The sequence below is a fragment of the Rhipicephalus microplus genome, chromosome 5 (genome assembly GCF_043290135.1).
Source record: "Rhipicephalus microplus isolate Deutch F79 chromosome 5, USDA_Rmic, whole genome shotgun sequence".
Classification (NCBI taxonomy): Eukaryota; Metazoa; Arthropoda; class Arachnida; order Ixodida; family Ixodidae; genus Rhipicephalus; species Rhipicephalus microplus.
The window spans coordinates 37,939,783-37,961,258 of NC_134704.1; the positions used below are offsets into that span (position 1 = coordinate 37,939,783).

Here is a 21,476-nt window from a genome sequence, read left to right on the forward strand (position 1 = left end):
AAGTGAGTGAGTGACTGAGAGGATCAGCGAGTGAGTGAGTGATTGAGAGGTTAGGTGCGTGAGTAGGTGAGTGGATGAGCAAGTGAGTAAGAGAGTAAGTGGACTGAGTGATGGAGAGGGTGAGCAATGGAGGCAGTAAGTGAGAGCGAGATTAAGTCTGTGAGTGAAAAACTTCGGGAATGACTGAGTGAGTGCGGTAAGTGTTACGCTATTTTACACTGGTTAGATATGTGTTTGTCACAAGTTTTTTTATAATTAAAAGCCCTAGGATGAACCGGGTAATGAGCTTATAGACAACTCCTCCTTGCACAATGTCTTCAACGTGCATGTTCGAAAAAGAAGAGTTACCGCTACAGCCGCCACGAGAAAGATGAAGAGATAGAGAGAGGGAAGGGGAAAATGGTGAGAGGAGAGCGGAAGAGTTAACCATGGACGTTTTGTCAGCGTGAGCAAGTAATTTAAGTGCTAACGCTAATTTATTGCACACTTCATGGCTTTGTGACGCAACTTTTGCCCTTGTAGCGCTTACTTAGCATCACCAAAACAAATTTAGTCTGCATCAGCCTTGTAAACTGTAAGTGGGCTTCAAGGTCATTCGAGGAAAGCATCCTTCAACTGTATTACAGGATACGCTTGGAAGTCTGGGCGTCGTGGGTATAAACTCTGATTTCAAACAAAGCCGCAGGGGAACACGCTCATCTTGGAGTTCACGTGCCCTTGCCGCTACATCCGGCACCACCGGCTGACAAAGTTGCTTTTCTTTACTTTCAGTCCGTACGTTTTCTTTTTATACACTCTAATTTTGCATCTTACGTGTTCACCAGTATGTCGGTGCCTCTCCGGCTTGCTGTCACGAAGAATCGTGCCGTTTAACTAAGCTAACCAGCTAGAACAGTGAAACTTTCAGAACTTGCGCAGTCTGAGTACTCCATCTTTACGAGGTCAAGCATGTCGTATCTCTTCATCGTATTTTTCGTGAGGCAAGCGTGTCGTGCTAACGAGCAGTACATAAGATATTGCTACATAAGATATCCGAGACGCAGCTTTTAGTTCCAAAGCGGCCTATTCTAACAAAAACTAAATGAAACAAAAACAAATTAAAAGCGTCGAAGCATGAAAAGCTATAGAACGTGAATGTTTTTTTACGATAACCAGAGAAAAACATGAGCGCAAAAAAACACTGGAAATTTGATTATGTGTAGTGCTACAGTATAGACAAGTAAACCCTGTAGACTTTGTAAACTATGCAGCAGCACTGGTCAAAAGGTATTAAGATACCTAAGACGGGTGCTTTGTCCTGCATTTTTCCATTACAATTTGTCGTATCCGTGTAATGATTCTGAAGACGATGGCTCCGTGTACCTTGGTACGGCACGGTTTGTCTGGCGTTATATGGTTCTTGACGCTCCGATTTGAATGTCAAATAATATAATCGCCTTGTGTTACATACAATTACATTGACAATGAACATTATCTGTGAACGCTTGAATTATGCAAAGAATTATGCAAATACACGCATTAACTATCGGTGCTGCTTTTGTACAAGTAAATACGGTATGTCAGTCCCGCACAAACGATTGGGTTCACAAATACCTATGAAAGTCTCTTTTGCGAATTCGCCCTTCTTATTGCTAACACATCAAAAACAAAAAGTGCTAACGCATTCCCGCATAGGTAAGTCATGTAATGGCATTACGTGCGTTAGCGTAAGATTGACGTGTTAATGTGCCACATTTACACACTAATCTTACGCAAACACATTAACGCATTTTATTGCCAATACAATAAAATGTAAGATAAAAATTTCACATACGCGTTGAATGCTTTCTGCTTTGCGGGGGATCGACATACTGGTGACATTGGCGTCTGCGACATTGTGACCTTTGCATGACCTCGCAAGCGCCTCTGGGAAATTGGGCGAAAAGCGCTGGGCGACGTCGCCGATTACGTTCTCACTACTCGGTGGCAGTCAGGCTAATTTCATCGATCCTTGACAGAGCTCGTGAAGACTGAAAGCCCTGCCCTTCTCGTGAAAGACCTCCGCACGTAGCGTGCAGCCTGTATTATGCACGGCCATCCTTGCTGCGTGCTCATGTCTTCGCCCCGTGGCATTAGCGTACGGCAGCGAAGCACTGCGACTATTTATGTATGTTTGGACGTGAATGAATTCGGCCCTCGCTGATCTATTTCCGGGGTCACTGGTTCTATATATACTCCTTATAGATAACTGACATATTTATACTGACTACGGAAGTAATGTAGGCATGCAGCTGAAAACACATTTTTACACATTGTCTGAAGGCGCAGGCGCTTTATGCTTAACCTTAATTGGAAAAATAATTGACCTTGTTCCTCTTATAGACAGACAGACAGACAGACAGACAGACAGACAGACAGACAGACAGACAGACAGACAGACAGACAGACAGACAGACAGACAGACAGACAGACAGACAGACAGACAGACAGACAGACAGACAGACAGACAGACAGACAGACAGACAGACAGACAGACAGACAGACAGACAGACAGACAGACAGACAGACAGACAGACAGACAGACAGACAGACAGACAGACAGACAGATAGATAGATAGATAGATAGATAGATAGATAGATAGATAGATAGATAGATAGATAGATAGATAGATAGATAGATAGATAGATTCACCGGGAACTCTGCTCCTGATATATTTGAGATTTAAAAAAAAACGCTATTTTATGTAGCCCACACAAGAGAGCACGGTGCAGAGCCTTTGTGGGGAGTGGGAAGAAGAGGTTGTGGTTATGAAAGGGAAAAGAAGAGAAAAGTGAGCCCCGTAACTGTCTGCATCTGGTGCTACACCTCAACAGTAGCTCACAAGGTATGGGGGTAAGGAGGGATTAAAAGGATATGAATAAAGGTAGAGAGAGAGAGAGAGAGAGAGAGAGAGAGAGAGAGAGAGAGAGAAATGCGCAGGGACAGCGAGCGACGACAGAAGAGAGATAGGAACGATGAAACACGGTCACAGTAGTCCGAGTACGGGGCACAGCTGGCGAGAGTTCTTGTCGGCGACAGGAGATGGCATAGGGCTAATCGAGTCGGCCGAAGCTGCGCTGCCGTCGGAGATGGCGAGGGCACAACCGGTCGGCACGGAATCCAGCGAGCGAGTGTCTGGGAAAGAGAGTGATAAATAGAAGTTATAAGTAAGGAGATTTCACCTTCCACGGTGCAAGAATGTCGGCCGATTCAACGAACATTTATGGGCGCTCTCAGTGGAAAAGTAGCACTCAATATCATTAAATATACAATAACCACTATGAGTTTCATTTCATATTGATTTTTGTGCCTGTAAGGGTATTCGCTTTTCTCTTTCGCGAATGGCGTGTACTTGTACTCTCTACTCGCGACGCTCGAGTGGGCCTGTTTTCTTCCGGGTGTATATGAGCGTACGCGTGCCTCTTTTCGTATACGATGTCGTCTCTGGAACGAAGCCAATACTCCCGGTCCGGACTCCTCCGCACCCGCTATTGATGCCAGCGCGCATGCTTTACTCTAACGTCCACATCGCCGCCACGCATAGCGCATATAGAGAGGCGAACGTAGCAGTGATACGATAAGAGATACAGGAACATCCTGTCAATTATACAAGGCCGGAAGATGTGTCGATGTTATGCGCGATTGTCGGTAAGCGGAGCTGGTATGCAGGCGCCGACAGCAAAGGGGGATATCGCTGCACGTACATGAACTCGCACCACATGGTATTGTATGGATACTATTTATGCTTTCAGTCAGATATTAAAGTGTGTATTTTCATCCTATTGCGACCGTGTGAACAGAAGGTACGCGCACGTGGGAGGAGATAGGGAACGCGACAAGCGCTGTTCTTCTTGGTATTACGCGTACAAGTGGCTATACATTACATTATGCTATCATGCACCGACTCCCTGCAAAATCGTTGCCTGCATCGCAGCCGACCATCGTTGTCACAGCATCGGTGCACCATCTCCCTCGAGAAGCCATACCGCGTTAATAGTTTCGTGAGCTCCTCGACTCGTTTCTAAATTAAATATTGATCGCATGAGCGCAGCCGATGTTTCGAATCGATTGTTGAGTTACTACTTCTAGAGCGCAAACGAACAAGCTAGTTTCGGCGTCAGCGTGGTTGTGAGCGAAAAAAATCACGGCGGACACAAACAATAAAAAGGCACAGCATATCCACGGAATGAATGATGATCAGTGGGGCGAAGCATCCGTCAATCCGTCCGTGCGTCCATCCATTTCTATGTGTGCCTGTTCGTGCGTCCGTCTGTGCGTGCGTCCGTTCGTACGTCCATCCGTCCGTGTGTCTGTCTGTCCGCCTGCTTGCCTGTCCGTCCGTTCGTGCGTCCGTCAGTGCGTCCTTCCGTCCATCTAGTGAACAGTTAAAGTACCACCATCTCGCTTATTTTTATCATTTATTCATCATATACAAGTACCGCCATCCAGCGGACAATCCAAGGACTTAACGAGAGTATGTACCTCATTTCTGCTGTCAGCGCTTTGTTGACACCTAGAGCGTGATAACAACGCCGTGCTACGTTTTTCGTAACACGTGGACATGCGGATATGTGCCTGAGGGCAGGTATGTGCCACTGGTATGCGGGTATATCCCACAGGTTACGCACTACGGGGACGCGCAAGCCACGAAAAGGAGCTTCGCCCGGGCCGAAAAAATAAAGACAAGTTCAATAAAGTGAAATGCTGGGCCAGTTGGTACAACATAATGTGGAAATATATGAGCGCACAAGGTAGAAGGAAAAAAGCACTTAACAGGAAAGACGCTTTCCGTCCAAGTTCCTGTCGAGTCCCTTTTCCTTCTATTTTGTGCGCTCATATATTTCCACATTAAATACAAGTTATTTCTCCACTATGGTCCGAGGATTCCAACGAACTATGTTCCGCTATTGCTAACGCACCACTTTTATCACCACACGGGTTGACGGTAAGGCAGCGTGCTATACAGGACACGACATAGCACGGTACGTACCATGACGCCATGGGGGTCTTCCGACATCATCGGTACGTATACATGAGCAGTCGCGCGTTTAGAACTAGTAGGTAGCCTGCTTGCAAGTGCAACTTGAACCAAGCGTGAACGAACTCAAAGGTGTGGCGATATGATGCGCACTTGGACAGGGCATCTATAGCTCCCTTAACCCTGACCGTGGCGCTCATTTCAGTGAGTTCAGGGATATTAAGGCGTTCTATACAGTTACTATAGAGCGTACGCAGCAACGGTATTGCTTCTGACGGTGAAGCGTTTTCGCTTCTATAAGCGCGTTATGTGCATTGCCTTTCACACGCACCCCTTTTGTGGCGAGGCCTGATAGAGTGCGCGTGTTCTTTTTTTTTCATGCATTTTCTTTTTTTATCGCTACGCTGTGCGCTGTTCGGCATCTACGCAGTTGCATTGTATACTCAGTGCGTGCTGCCTGAAAAGCACACTGCTTCTAACCACGGCATTCGCGTTCCTCTCGCAAGGCTTGCCTATATGTAGACGAACCACAGTAGGTTAGGCAAGTTTTCGTGGTTTTGAAATGGCCACACGTAAGGAGTTGCCGTTTATTCATCGCGTATCCGTCTCTCCAAATTTATTTAGTGTTAAATATAAGCTCTTACAATAAAGAAACGATCTTGTTTTTTTTCTCCAGAACATCAGACCGTACTACAAGCGCCACGTTGAAGTTTGATACTACATTGTCGAAAACGTCAACCACAGCAATACTTCTCTTTTTTTATTTTTCCCGCCTGTTTGATTTCTGCGCTTCTTTTCTTCATTGTCTGTCTGCCTTTCCTCACTGTGAGGTAGCAAACACGGAGCCTCTTTTTCGGTTCACTTCCATGATTTTACCATCTCACTCACTCACTCACTCACTCACTCAATGTCAAACCGCAGACCACGTTTCAGTACGTGCGTCAAGGCACCCGTTACTTTGCCGAAGCAGAGATTTGCGTCTTCTTAAGGCCTCGTCTACATGATGCTCTCACCCTTGTTATGAGTAAGCACTTCGGCCAGGAGGCCAGGCTCTAAGTGGCTTTGTGCGCCAACGCCCCTCAAAGCGTGCCCATACACTGCTGCAGCGAGCAGATGAGAGGGCGAGCTAGCGGTCGCCCCGATCCCGATGCTCTCGGGAGTCGACGCACGTTTGGGCCTGGACAGCAGGGTCGGGCAGAGTGACGGCCCTTTCTATACCTTTCCTTCTCGCCTGTTCATCGATGCTCGTCGCTCTTCGACCGTTCTCTCCCTCTCTCCCAGTCTAGAGCAATCGATGGCAGCAACGTAGCGTGTCTGGGCGTGCGTGCCGAGCCCGCGGACTCCTTCCTTCCTGTACTCGACGCACCGGCGTCGACGCGCCTCGGCGCGTCTCTCAAAGGAGGCCGGCGAGGACATAGAAATGGTCGCATTACACGGACGGCCGCCGTAAAAAAAAAAAAAAAAAAGCCGCGCGGGAGAGAGAGACAATGCGGCTGTTTCGCGTCACTTCGTCCACGGCCTCCGTCTCTCTCTTTCTCCTTTTCCTCCCTCGGTGCGGCATATTGGAGGGACGCGTGGGCCTGGTATCCGTCAGCTGTTGACATATTGCTTTGCTATACTAACTGTAGCCGTTAAACTGGCTACACTTCCCCGCCAAGACGCCCATTCCGTGTGGTACGTTTGCATTTCACAGAAACAGCGCCAAGTTCAGCTTTCATCAAGTTCGCAATGTCATCCCTGAGAAACATATTGCGACTGTTCACAGACAACGTTGGCGCGTAGTACTTTGGTGGTGCTATAGTCATGACTATTTTGTTTTATCGCCCAGCGTCGTCAGATACTCTTATTATCTTTCATATTTTTGCTCTTGATTTCCCCTTCCCAAGCACAGGGTAGCTAGCCGGTGGCTTTTTCTTAGTATACCTCTTTGTCTTCTTTTCATCTCTCTCTCTCTCTCTCTCTCTCTCTCTGTGGCTCTTCCAAAATCCTTCACTAGCGTAGAGCAGCGGGTCAGACACACTAGGCACTGCGTCGTGCTCCCGACCGGGTTGCAGAAATTAGGTGCCTTTTCTGATCTTCTAACCGCTACCACCACCACCACCGCCAGAGACATTAGACTAGAGATTATCTCTTCGCATTTCTGCCATTATGAATGTCCTCTCTCTATCTCTCTCTTGGTAATAGTATGCGAAGGTTGACCTATTTGCTCCCTAGTGATGGCTTGCACGTTTAACGCTTACAAACCAGCATGTAATAGCGCGCGCGCATAGCACATACACGCTCATGAAATAAACCGCATGGTAACGCGAGAAGTCATAAAGCACGTTTAACGGTCTCTGGAGCGTGTGCATGGTTTACAGCACGTCGCTGTACTTATACGGTGCAACGCATCTCCAGAGTGCAACGATAGGCCACGGTAACCGAACGCCCACTACTGATTGCTGAGCGGCATCACCTCACGTTTAAACATTTTCAACATCGATCTTTTTTACGTTGTTTCGAATATGCGGCTTGTAATGTTTCTCGTTAGTGCTAGTTATGTTGATGAAAACACTACAGCTAGCTTTCTGACCAGACGGGCTCTAAAGCATAGAGAGACGCCGCGGTGGACTATTTAGCTACGGTGCTGCACCACTGAACCGAACGTCGACGGATCGAATCCAGGCCGCGGTGGACGCTTTTCGATGGAGGCGAAAACGGTTGAGGCCCATTTACTTAGATTTAGGCACACGTTAAAGAAGTCCAGGTGGCTAAAATTTCCGGAGCCCACCAGTACAGTGTCCCCGTAATCATGTCGTGTTTCTGGGACTCAAAACCTCAATCAATAATATCAGCAAACCATCGGGCAAGCCAGACGTACCAGCAGCGAAGACGCTGACTCGGTCTGCTAGCGACGTTCCTTTCAAACGTGCACTGATTCTTCCTTTGTCTTGCAGACCGCCTCGTTGTCCCGGTTATTGCCGCACTTAGTTATTGTTCATTCTTTCGCGGTGGTGCGAATGTATATCGCGCCGTGCTATTGAATACGGCGAGCAACGAGCGCTGACGGGGCGGGGTGTCCAACGAGACACCGCTTGGGGTGCCTCGGTGAAGCAGATTTTTGTGTGCCACAGACGATGATGGCATATAGATATTATGCTGGAGGCTACGAAAAATGAAGCGGTGATGTATCGTGCCTGCTATACATTAATTACGCGCTTCCTTTGTCGACGTATTCTTCCTGCAGAGGCTGTTCTGCCTGCATGACTTGTAAGTGCTGAAACAAAGCCAACTCTACTATAAGGCGAAAAAGTGGAGAATGCAAGCGAGCGTGCATGCGTGCGTGCGTGCGTGCGTGAGTAAGTGAGTGAGGAAGGGAGGGAGGGAGAAGGGAAGGAGGGAGGGAGGGAGGAAGAGAGTGCACTTGTGTGTTCAATTTCTCTGAGCTAGGTTATTCTTTATGGCGCGTGTACGAATGCTTGCGCGTTTGTGTCCGAGCGCATGCGTTGTCCTCAAACCACAATTCAAATGACGTCAGGAACGGGCTGCCGTGAATTCAGAGCTATTTTCTCGTGCATCGTGTCATGCGTGCAGGTATTACCTTCATCTAGTTGTCAATCTGGCTTCCGAAAGTTTCTCTTTATTAATGCGCCATTCTTCCTTCTATTTTCGTCATCAATAGATCTTGATGAGAAAGTTTTGCGAACCCATGCCTGCCATCTCTTTTGCCGGCTTAAGAGTGGGTACTGAATTTATATTAAAAATATTTTAAAAACGTAACTAATTTTGAAATGCGAAAGCGTGACTAAATCGCGCGCCCGGCTTAGTACCATGTAGGTATGAGTGTCGGCCGGGTTTCGTGTTGGGGCATGCAAATTAGTGTTGCATCGTCGCGGTGTCAGGGGAGCATTGCTGTAGCTTTAGTGGGGAGCAAGAAAGAGAAAATCTACAACCAGCCGCTTGTAGCACGAAGCCGAACCGCGGACCAAGACTAAGAAGCTTTTCTTTCTGAGAAATCCGTACGAATTTCCTTGTGGTTTCGTGCTACAAATGAGTGGTTGCCTATTTTTTTTCTCTTTATTTTGACCCTTCCGCCACGTTTCCAGTCTTCGCAGAACTTACTTACATTACTAGTGGGGTGCAAGTGCTGGAGTTGCTTGAGGGAGGAAATTGCGCCTTTTTAACCCCCATGCCGATGCCCATGCATAGGTACCGGCAAGGTCAGTCTAAAGAACCCAAAAAGAAACAACGAACAAAGAAAAAAAAAACATTACTGATCCCTCTGCAGCCCAGAACATGCCTTCACAGAAGTCGCTGAACATTTACTGGGCATTGTTTTACCACAATGGCGAATGAATGAATGCTAAAGCAACAAATTGCAATGTCATGCGAAGAACGGCAAACAGCTCCAGACATGGAACGACCTGTTGAATCACAAAGAGCGTGCGGAAAGAACATACACGGGATGAGTGCGAACAACTGTCAAGGCTCGAAACTCAAAGCGTGCTGCTTTGAGTTTGAACGCGTCATTCGAAGATCGCAGGTTCAGATCCTGCCCACGGCAAGTTATCTTTTCACCCACTTTTCTTCATATTTTACATTACAATTTGGTCTAATATCTTCCCCTATACTTTCCGTGGCATTAGTGTCTGTCTGTTAGATCACATTGATATTGTGTAAAACACGAAAAAACGAGCCCTTAAGTATAAACTTCTTGCCTTGATATATATATATATATATATATATATATATATATATATATATATATATATATATATATATATATATATATATATATATATATATATATATACGGTAGAAAAATACACTAGTTTTACTAACGTTTCGGCAGGTGGGAGTGAATGGTTACACATGGCACACAGGGCACATATATAAGCCGCTTCTTTGCGTATCACACGGCTAAGTCATTATCGGTAGTTTAGGAAACAAGATTATATATCACCAAAGGTACGTGGCTATAGTGCATATACAGCTGAAAACGCGTATCATTATACAATAGTGAATTGGCACGTATTAGATACCCTACAACTTGTCTGGAATGAAACAGGTCAGCAAAATAACAGACTGCGCACGCAGTAGCTCACTTGGTCATACGTTCTGCGGGATAAACACAGCCTAAAAACATTCAGTAAGCCTTTAAAAAAGAAAAAGAAGTTTAGAGAGATAAACAAAATCGCAAAGCAGACAGAGCAAAATGAATACGAGTAAAATGGTGAAGCGAGAAAGGCCACCTACATTATGTAGGTAATATTTGACAATAGGCCAACATCGTGCGAAGAATATACACTTGTCAGTAAAACAAAAAAGCGATTTACTAAGGCAATATGCAAGTAAGCGTATGTATATATATATATATATATATATATATATATATATATATATATATAGTAAAGAGAAGAACAGACAACGCCCTTGCTGCAAACCGGCTGTTATTAGATGCGAAGCAGCTATTTGACTCACATGTGTAATGCCATATGTGCGTGCGTCCACCATACGAACGCGCCGCAACGCATTTCCCTCGCCACAGGTGTTGGAGCGGTGCAAAGTAGGTCACGCCCCAGCTGCGCGATGACGTCACGCTCTCCTCGCACGCTTCCCTCGAAGGTGCACGCTGACGTCACTCTCTCACTCGCAACGTGCTCGCCGCAGCATCGGCAGCTGCCGGCTCCTCCACCCGAAACGCTCGACCGCACGTTGAGTGAAAACACTCTTTCGGCTCGTTTATCTGCCATCCCGGTTGAAAAAACGTCCACCATAGGAATGGTGGATTCCATCATCCACCATTTTGGTGAATTATGGTGCTGGAAATGTTGGTAGCACATGGTGTGTGGTGGCATATGGTAGATGGCACGCTCCAGCCGGCCGGCAATGCTGGAGTGCGAAGCAGTGTCAGAACCACCGTGATGAGCTGCCATTAAAGAAATAACAAAAATAATCGTATAAAAACAATGCAGAAAGCGCCCGTAAAAATTAAGGTGCGACCATGCGAAATATAACCTGCCACCTTCAGATTTCCAACTGAGCACACAAGCCACTGCGCCACGCCGACAGATGGCAACGACGGTGTTAAAGAAGTAGTCAACTCACAAACTTAGTGTTTAACTTCAGTTCTGTTTGTCGTTTACTCGAGATGAACGGGATCTGCACCTGCTAGTAAAATTTGCACATTTGATAAACACGAACTGCTGCCTGTAACGATTGCTACTGTGATAATGCCAACAGCGCTATGTTTTCGTTACCATTTGCAACCGCAAGAGGAAAAAAAACAACTCAGTGGGCTGAGGAGCAAGCAGAGTTCATCGGTGGTTACTGCCAAGTTTATTATCAGTTTCTCGCTCCTTCCAAAGGGCGATATCTGTTCAGACTTTATGACGCTTCTATGCTCATTCGATTGATACGCCCACAATATTGATTGTGATGTTTTTCGTGCAACGCAGAGCGCAGTCGTGCTAGCGCACCGCTGTTGCTCTGTCGTTATAGGAGCAACTACATAACGGCTTGGCCAAAACGAATGCAGTATGCCAGAAACATTGCGATATCATATTGGTTCAGTAAGCATACGAATTGACGAGTCTGTGTTCTCGCATAAGAGCCAGTGAAGTGCCGGCGAGAGCGACCGGTGGCTGTCGGTCAGGGGAAGCGTACATTTGGTGAAAGTGCGGCAAGCGCGTCGTATCGATGTTTGTCGCTTCTTGCGCGGACACCGTGCACAAGAAAAAGGCTTCATTTAGGTTAAATGATGCCACAGCTACGATGTATTTTCATTTGTACTCGTCGAAATCGTGTATTCTGGAGCCCAGAAGCGCCGATAACACTAGGGGCTCGGTCGGTAGGGCTATCCTTTGGTGGAAATCATATGGTCGTAGAACAGAAGGGTGAAAGTCAAATTCGCTGGGGCTCGTCTCCACGCATGTCGAAAGTGAAAGTTTATGCATATTCGCACGCACTTTGTCAGCTTAAAGGTATGGCTCAAGGAATAGATCGAGTGTGCAAGGATTGCTAGAGTTGTGTTTCTAGCGTGGTGACGTCAAGTGACCGCTGTGTTCTGCTCTAACATTGAAAGGGGTAATTGCGAACTGGAGCTCATTTATTTCTCGACAACTGCGCGCCGGCGTAAAACATTTATTGTGACTGTTCACAATGATGCATCTAGTCTTCTAAACATCATAACAAAGAAACACATCGCAGATGTCAACCTGATGTAAGTACGTGCACGAAATGTAAACATATTCACGGTCGCATGTTCTACGCTCTACAAAACTGAAGCGTTGTTGACGCCACAGGAATAAAAAAAGATAAGCGTGCTAGTAAGCGTAATGAGCAGCGTTGGTTTCTTTAGACCGTTAACATATATAGCTGCACATTCAAAACACCACAAATAAGTGATTTCACATATCATATGCTTTTTCATAATAATAATAATAATAATAATAATAATAATAATAATAATAATAATAATAATAATAATAATAATAATAATAATAATAATAATAATAATAATACTTTATTCTGGCATGTGTACACAACAGTTACATGCCATGGAGATGAGGCAAAAGGGAACAGAGGAAACTGTTTCCTGACTGGGCCTACATCCCGGCTCGTAAACAATGCCACCATCATCCACCAAGCTTCCATCACTCTACCGTCATCCACATTGCTCACCAAGCCTTCCACCAAACACGTTTTGCTCGCCACCATCAGCTGGCTACGCGCCTGACTGGAGTCTGTCACGTTTTTTTTTTTGGGGGGGGGGGGAGGGGGGTGAGGGGGAGGGCCACCTCCTTGATTTCGGGGAAGGCACCCCCTTGGTATGGTCATGGTCATTTTGTGCTCTCCATGCCATCGCGAAAAAATTCCAGGGGGTGGAGGGCACGGGCATGGTGTGCCAATTCGGGGCTACGCCACAGACCACTCCAATCCATCCAAGCACAAGTCTATAATGTTGTGAACTAATTTGAACTGCGCTACTCTGCTGTAGCTTCAATCAATAAGAGTAGTGGATTAAGCACGATCGTATGCAGCAGTCAAAACTTGAGCATTGCCGCGCTGCCATAGGAGGAATACAACCTGTATATTTATGAGTAAGTGCGGGGCCTCTTAACAAATTAATGCTGGCTACAGCACCAGAAACCAAACCAAGAAAAAAAAACGAGAGAAGATGCAAGTTTGCTCTCGGATAGTGCACCAAACGGGAAAGAGCACGGACTGGGAAGAGGGGCCGGTCGTCTGGAATTATATTGATCGCGTCAGCTGCGTTTAGGGCTAAGCTGTTAGATACACGAGCGAGTCTTTAGTTTATGTTAGTTTGTTAGCTTCTCTTTATTTTTTTATTACCGTGTTCATCCAACTCAGTAGACAACGCCCACTCGCTAATTCACTCAGAACGCTATCATATTTCGTATAAGCTTATATGGCTGACGCTGTATCTCGTCTGCGACAGCACCTCAGTATGCCGACGTACATATATACTAACATGACCAAATTATCTCCAAAAAAAAAGGCAGGAAAAATGGGGGTGGGGTGGAGTACTTTTAAGTTCAAGCATATGCTTTTATGAGCCCTACAAAAGTCACCATTAATACTTCATCGGCGTAAATAACGGGAATATAGGACCTTTTTTCCTCGATTTTTTTTCATACGGCTTGTCCTTCCTGTGACATCAATCGAGCCTCTATTGATTTTCTTGATTTTTCTTTTTGAAAATAGCATATTTCAAGTTTTGCACTTCTGCCGACTATTTCAATGCTCGTTTTATTTGGACTTTCACTTACTTGCCTTAGCTGAGGAATAAAATCAAACGAGTATGAAACAAAATCACCCAGGGTCTTTCTTTGATACTTTATAGGAGAAGTGTTAAGGAACCCCGGTATTATTTCTCCCGCTACGGGGACCACTTTGTGTGGTCACTCGTGGGAAGCACCCCGTTTCAGAAATAGACTTTTTAAAACATAATTCGGCATCTACATACAATGCACCGTTCACTTCATTATGCAGCGCCAGTGTTTCGTGGACAGCAGCTCTGTTAGAGCAAACAACGTGAGCCGATATAGTTGAGAAGGTAGCGTTGAAACAACAACAACAACAACAACAACAACAACAACAACAACAACAACAAAGAATAAGATGCAAACTAAAGTAAGCTCAGTTGCAGTCGTCAGAGCACCGTAGGAAAAAATTATTTAACATTGCGAAGCGTCAAGTCCTAAAGCGTCCAGTCTGGCTGCTTGGACAGACTCCACATCGTAGCTGACGCACGCACGGCGATTCGTTAAAATTGGGCAGGAGATACGCCACGGGTTTCTCCGCGCAGTAGAAACGTTTTCTTCGTGTCGAAAGCGGTCGCCGGACGAGCTATTTCTGCTTTTCAGAGTTGGAGCAACCACTCGTACACGTTTATTCGCAATGCGGTCGATGGAAAGCATTCAAAAGAGCCGCGAAAAAAACACCACGATACGCGTTTAGATTTGTGGCGCCATCTGTGAGTTAAAAATCAAACTAACAACGGCGCCCCGTTTGTGAGGGAGGGCCGACCGACGTACCCCTTGCCGCCAAGCTGGTAGGTGTTCTGTGGGGTCTCCATATGGGACGCACGTTTTCTTGCTTTGTTGCTCGAAACAAGTCTCCCTCGGGCGCTGAAGAAAATCGCCGTGTATTCGGCGTCGTCGTCTAGAGCGCTGGACCTGTCGTCGCCGCGTCGTCAACCGCAGCACCCGGTGAGACGTAGTGCAGCGCCAACGATCCAAGCGGGCAATGTTTCTTTTTTTTTTGGACTCTGGACGGGCCGTTTCCACGGCAGCGAAGGACGACGGCGATCGAGGGAACGCGTGGGAGCGGAGGGGTATCCGCTCCGTTTCGTAACATGTCGGCCGCCACGGCCGTCTCGTGAAAAGATCAACCGAAAGCTCGATCGCTTGGCCCCTCGTCGGCGTTTCCTCGTCAACATGGTAACGTGAAATCGTCGCAACTACCGTTACGGGCGATCACCGCGATTCCAGGTTCCTAGCCTTACCGTGTTTACGTCTCGCATGGTTCTGTTTTGGTCGCCGCGCGGACGTTTAATCCGGTTCGCACTTAGCTCCTCCTCGCGCCCCAAAGAGCACGCGAGTTCAGGTGTCGTTTCCGGGACCGAAAGCGAGTTTTTTTCCTCCGGCGCCTCCGTGCAAGATATGTGGTAGATACCGGTCTCCACGACGGGCGGATCTAGCGGCCTTGTTTTCTGATGAGCCGCTGAGTGAGTAGCAGACACGTCCGTGTGTGCATTAATTACGTCCGGTCTAAGCGCGCGTGTTCCCTGTCGGAGAGTAGGCCAAGGCAAACGGCAGGCACTTAAAGAGAGGCTAGACGTGTGCTACGTTGCCGTTTTTAGGGACGCGCTGTGACCGATTTACGGTGAACGCAATGAGTGAAAATCTCGCCGTGAAAACGCCCTCGTTGCGTAATATGCGAGGCAGTGCATTGTATGCACGGAACGTGCATTGCAGCATGCTTTAAAAAATTGCAAGTGTGGAACCGTGAACATTTTACTGTGAGATCATGCCGCCTTGTTTTTGTGTGTTGCATTATGTTTTTCTCTACGGTGTGCAAGTTGGCGCACTTTGAGCTCGTGTGCGCGCTCGTGTTGAAGACTAATCGAATGTAAATTTCGCACGAGTTGTCATGCTTGTCGAACAGAGAGTATGATGAATATTATACGCACATAATTTCTGGCGTGTACGACCGTTGGTTGCATTTCTCATTCAAAATAAGTAAAAGGGCAAAACATGTGGTGCTCACAGCCGTATTTAAGATCGTTGTGCATGGTAGCTCGCAAACAATAAATAAAGAATTGGTGTGTTTCACTCCTCACCATAGCTTTATGAAAAAGCATTGGCATGGTTAAAATTTATATACTGCCAATGGGGATCGAGCACTAATGGTGATAAATGGTGTTATATTGCGGAATTGTACACTTGTGCGACCAAAGAGACATGGCCTGTGTGTCTGAGTTACGTGTATTTTTGTAGTCCATTGAGGGCATCCGGCATACACATTTCTGTGTAACAATGTTTTCACTTGCTTGCTTCCTAGTCATGGTCTTTTTAATGCACCAAATTGAAGGCTAGTCTTTCGTGTACTATACTGCAATAGAAGGGAACCCGTGTTTACTTTTAGGGGAAAAATTGTTGACTTGGCATATTTACTTAGCACTCTGAAATTCCGCACGACCGCAATGTACTAAACACATGCAGTCATTGTTTTAATTTTTAGTGAACCTTCTTGACAACCCTTTAATACCTGAAATATGAAAATGCCAAAGAAAATAAGTTATCATTTTCCAGCTTTGAATAGCATCCTTTAAATCATTCCACAGTTAAATGATCTAAAATGCACTTATAATGCATACTTTTTGTGCATGTCGCGAATTCTCCACATGCCACAGAAGCGAGGATCTTGCCATAAAAAACGAACTTCATAACTACGTAACATGTCGGGTGCCATGTCTTGAGTGCGTACACATCATATAAACAAAATTATTGAAGACGTAACTTGTGTCAGCCAGGCGAGAAAGAATGAAAAAGGGAACCCTCTTGCATGCGCTTCGTGCTATCTGCCATCAGCTACAGAACAATTGGTCCTAGCATAAAATACATTACACGAGATAGCGCTAGATTTTTCATGCTGACAGTTGCGCTCTCAGTGAGTAATTAACAGCCAGGGCTAAAGGTGGCATACATTTCGGGACCTGCTTGCTAGAAGTTTTTCGTTATGTCGCAAATTCATGACATTAGGCAGTAAAGGGTTAAGCTAACCATTGCTGTTGGTGATATCTTCGTAGATGTTGCATGAAAGGAAATGTTATTTTTAACTGAATTGTTTAGCATGAATATATTTAATGGAAGAAACTGTGGTGTTTGTGCTTTCTACTGGTTCTTGCATACTGTTCATACACTCACACAGTGTGCCCTTTATACTATATGTAAAATCTGTGTTGAGTGTTGGAACATGAAGCAGTCTTCGCTACCTTTAGTGCCCACACGATGTGAACCTTATGGCATGTTACACTTGTGCTCACAGGAAATAGAAACAGTAGCCATGTTCAATTGAACGACTCGAGTTGTGCGGAAACTTGACTGTCGCAGGCAACACACCTGCAATTAAAAGGAGACTCACGTTAACATACTTTAGCTGACACCATGGTGAGCATATTATGAAGCACAGTTTATAAGGCATACACACAGTAGTTGCACTTTTTATTGTCTTTTATGAGCATCACGTGCACTTCAGAATTGATATACGCAGCTGTCAATCAGTTCTGAGGGCATGCTATCATATGGCAAACGTTGCGTCTTTATTAAATAAATGAATGACTGAGTTACCATTTATACACTTGTGTTGTCACCAGGCATAACAAGCACCCTGATACTTCAAGCAAGCTGCAGGCAAAATAAACATTCTGTGAACTTGTTCCTCGTGGTGTCATAATTGGATGGGCATGTATACATCTTCAAAGTGACATTTCACGAACTGTGAAGGCCTTTCAGTTATTTAGGAATTTATATTTGTTTATTTATTTATATTCATGTGCTTCAAGGGCTCTGGAAGGAATATAGTATAAATACACTGCCCCTTCAATATTAACTATAGTAATATTAATTTTTATTTGCACTATAATATGAGCCTTCAGGTGACATGCTACACAGATAGACAATTTTCTTATGCACATGCGTGTGCTAGATTGTCTCTGGAGCACAATGCTGACATCAAGATTCCACACATTTTATGAAAATTAGATTTGGTTATCCCTTTCATTATTGATGGGTGATATGACCATAATCACACTAAAAAGGTTTTTGTGTACGTATAACTGGTAGTTGTTTCCGAATGTTTCGCCTCTCAGTTGCTGTCTTGAAGAAGACAAGTATGTTTCTTGAAAGGTCTTTTCCAGCGACACCCATTGTTTCACAATGTTTTTTTTTTTTTTTTCAAATGTGTTGCCTGGAATTAGACTTTTTTCTGAGCAGTAACAAGCCTTGCTGATGGCTATGTAACCTGTTTAAATAAAGCATGAGATGATAAACTGAATTGTGGGGCAGAAGTCTGAATTTGCTGCTGCAACTCGGTAATTATTTTCTTTTCCTCTTCTTTTTCTCTCTGCCATTCCAGTTGCACGCTGAGTACAAGAGGAGCTTTGCGTGGCAGCCAGGTCATCCAGAACCAGCGGGAAATGTCGTCGTGAAGCCACCAGATGCAACTTGTGAGTCGACTTGCATTTCCTCTCGGTTCATGTTGGTGGTGTCTTTAGTGCATAAAAAGAATACTACTGTTTACTTTGATAAGTGCGCTAGCAATCGTGGGGGTTAGTGGCTAAGGCTTTGCTGTTGAGCACAAGAGCAAGGGTTCTATTGCATATCCTGGCAGCCCCATTTCAAATGTCATGAAACAGTGAAATTTAGGCGCTTGCTAGAGGACCTCAGATAGTCAACATTAGCCCAAATTCCCTCACTGCTGCTTCTATTATGTGTCTCATTATTGTATCCCTTTTGCACGCAAAACCCCACAATCTAATTTTCTGTGTGTGTGAATGTGCACAGCTGTATATGCTTTGGGGATGCAGGTATGCCACTGCTGTAATTCGATGACCCTCCAAAAACGTTTCTATATGTTAGCTCTGCCGTAACTACAGCTTTTCTACATTGTCTGATCACATTGATTGGCACCTTGTTTGTACACTGGACGCACCATATATACACGTACCCAGATTGATGCATCACCACTGGATTGTACGTTTTTTCATGTAAAATGCTTTGGAAACCCTACAAGATGTTTTCACTGTAAATACCAATTACATAACATTAGCAGTGGCAATGCACGTATGCAGCTCCTTGTTGCAATCAAAGAGATACACCATTAGCTTTGAAAGTATTGGGGCAACAATTTCCAATTTCCATTGTTTAAACATAATTTTCAGCACAGTTTTAGCAACAACAGTTTGAAGCACTGAATGTGGCATTTTGCCCAGAATGCTGTCATTTGTTTTCACCTAAATGTGAATGTCGTGTTGCTGATATTTTTAAAATAAAATTTTCTGGTTAGAATACGTTAAAGAGAACATAAAATGAAATTTGTTACTTTTTCTTGATTTCTTTATTATGTATAGCAGCCAGCTTCAAGCAAACAAAATATTGTTAGATTTATGTGCTCTTAACATCTTGTCACAATAGCTACAGTTTCTACTGGGGCTTTTGGCATCAAATTCTTTTTTCTTTTTCACTTTTCTTTTTGGAAAGAGGGATCTACTTTGTCTAAATATAAACGCAAACCTCGTTATGTCTTACAAGAAAAATAAGTTCACTATATTCAAAAATTCCTTATAAAAGTTATTCCTAACACAGTATCTATTGCAAAAATACTTTGTCATTTGCTTTGTTTTAACTTATATTTAATTATATCCACATTCATTATATTCAGGTTTGAGTGTATTATCTTGCATAATTTATAAGAGGTTCTAAAAAAATTGCTGGTGGTGCTTTCAAGGGCATGTGTGAGTCAACTATGGCAGTTGACACATTATTGGTAATGGTGGCCAGCCATTGCTAAAAAACATGAGAGCCGTTTATTTCATAGCATACAGAAGTGAGATAGAAAAAACTGGAGTGGGTGGGGGGAACTAATTGAATGAAATGCGGCTCTTTACACAAGACAAGTTTTGTGTTATAAAATCATGTTTAAATGTCAGCCACTGACCTTTGGGTACCTTCTAAAAGCTCTTACTAGAAATACACTTGCTGCTACAGTCCATGCACACACTTCAGCTTGGTATTTGTTCCTGCGTTGTTTGCTTTTGCTTGCCTTTTCTTCTCATCGGTTTTCTTCTGTGTATGGTTGCTTCTTTTCTTTATGAAAGCTGTACGACATTCACCGCATTCTCGTGGCTGAGAAATTCTCTAGCGTCACGCCTCAGCAGTCGCTGACGAGTTAAACTTGTCGTTGTAGGAGAGGCCACGTTGGAGCACAATAGGACTTTCACGTAAGGAGGGAGTATGCTGTTCGGATTACAGCAACAGACCGAGACATTTTTCTCGCGTGCATGTGTGTGTGGGGGGGAGAGGTCATGAACGAATTATGAAAAAAAAAAAAAGAAATCAGCCGTGTAAACTGTCGTACAGCAAAGCTGCAAGTGCACGAGTGTATTGATTGCCTAGCAAGATCACGTGGTGTCGGAAATCTGCCACTAGTTTGAAATACATGTGCTTACACATTCTGAGCATCATCATCATAATCTCATGCGTCGTCATCATTTCATTTTAGTTATTTCTCTGTTCAATCTGCCTTCTGATCATGTAACCTGCGTGATTACTACTACTACTTCTACTACTACTACTACTACTATGACGCCGACGATGATGATGGCACAGGGAAGACTAAGATAGCTTTACTGTTAAAAAAGTTCTTTATTACCTGTTGCATATGAGGAAAATGGCATGGCTAATGCATTATTCTGGTATGCTAAGAATATTCATTAATGAATTGCTATAGTAAAAATAAAATCTCAAATTATTTCTACATTTAGCTGCATCTTAAAATGAAGGTAGTAGTAGTTGAAGTAGACGTTCACATTGCTGCCAGCAATCTGCACGTAACTTTCTATTTCTCTTAACAGAGATCATAAAAGCACAGCATACTTACCAAACTAACAGATCTCACGTGAGACCCTGAGGTTGAACTGCTGTGAATGTCACCTAAATTGTGTTTATAGGAAAGAAGAATTAATTAACGGGAGATATCAACCTTTCGTAACATAAGCTTCTTTTATATATAACGCAATGTTTATTGTGAAATAGAAAGCAAGTGCACAGAATGCAAGTCATAATAACACAGCTGTCATTTGGGCCCTATCTCACCTGCCACAAGATGCGGTGCGAGTGAAAGCTAGTTCCTGACCTACATCTTTTTTTTTTTTTTTTAACTGTTGTGCCCAGCTTTACCCAATCCGGTGAGCTGTAGATGGAGCACAGAAAACCGAGCATGTGAGATTCCAGGCTGTAGTACAGCATGAAATTGACAGGAGCTTCATGGCAGTGACGCACGTGTGCTCTTTGTAACTGTTTTGTTTCCCCTCCGTTGCTCGACTGTTGCACGGCAGACGATGGGCTGCCATCAGTCACGCTTGGCTCGTTTGCTGGTCCCCCCCCCCCCATTTTCCTATGCCCTTTGTTAGACTGCACGAGGCATCGTTGGTGTGAGTGCCTCTTTCATCTCGTCTCCCGCTGTGTTGTCGTGCTATTGGTTCTTCAAGTCTCCGCATTCGAAGTTGCCCATTTGAAGAAAATGATGAATTTTCTGAGACCAGGTGCGTGTATGTTTGCATGTACTGATGTGTGCTTGTAACCGCGATTGTGTTGGGTTTACTTACGACCCGGGCTGCAGGACGCGCTGAGAATCAGTAATTGAATTCACGTAGTTGTGGAAGTCATGTTTACGAGTCGTATTTCTACATAA

The 21,476-nt window shown here is 44.6% G+C and overlaps 1 protein-coding gene and 1 long non-coding RNA gene across 6 annotated transcripts in view; one reads left to right on the top strand and one right to left on the bottom strand.

Annotated features, from left to right (window-relative positions):
- LOC142817737 (uncharacterized) overlaps window positions 1–21,476 on the top strand; it is a 62,312-nt gene that overhangs the window by 16,661 nt on the left and 24,175 nt on the right. For 2 of the 5 annotated variants that reach the window (XM_075895235.1, XM_075895237.1), the window contains exons 1-2: window positions 15,394–15,522; window positions 18,141–18,231. In XM_075895235.1, the coding sequence (XP_075751350.1) occupies window positions 15,457–15,522; window positions 18,141–18,231 (157 nt within the window). In that variant the 5' untranslated portion in view covers window positions 15,394–15,456. Of the gene's footprint in view, window positions 1–15,393; window positions 15,523–18,140; window positions 18,232–21,181; window positions 21,328–21,476 lie in introns of those variants that run through there. The other 3 variants (XM_075895236.1, XM_075895239.1, XM_075895238.1) reach the window with 3 other exon arrangements.
- On the bottom strand, window positions 10,697–14,674 carry LOC119174692 (uncharacterized). The gene is made up of 2 exons (XR_012895332.1): window positions 14,537–14,674; window positions 10,697–10,905 (listed from the first exon to the last, which is right to left on the bottom strand). It is a non-coding gene; the product is annotated as an uncharacterized LOC119174692 (long non-coding RNA).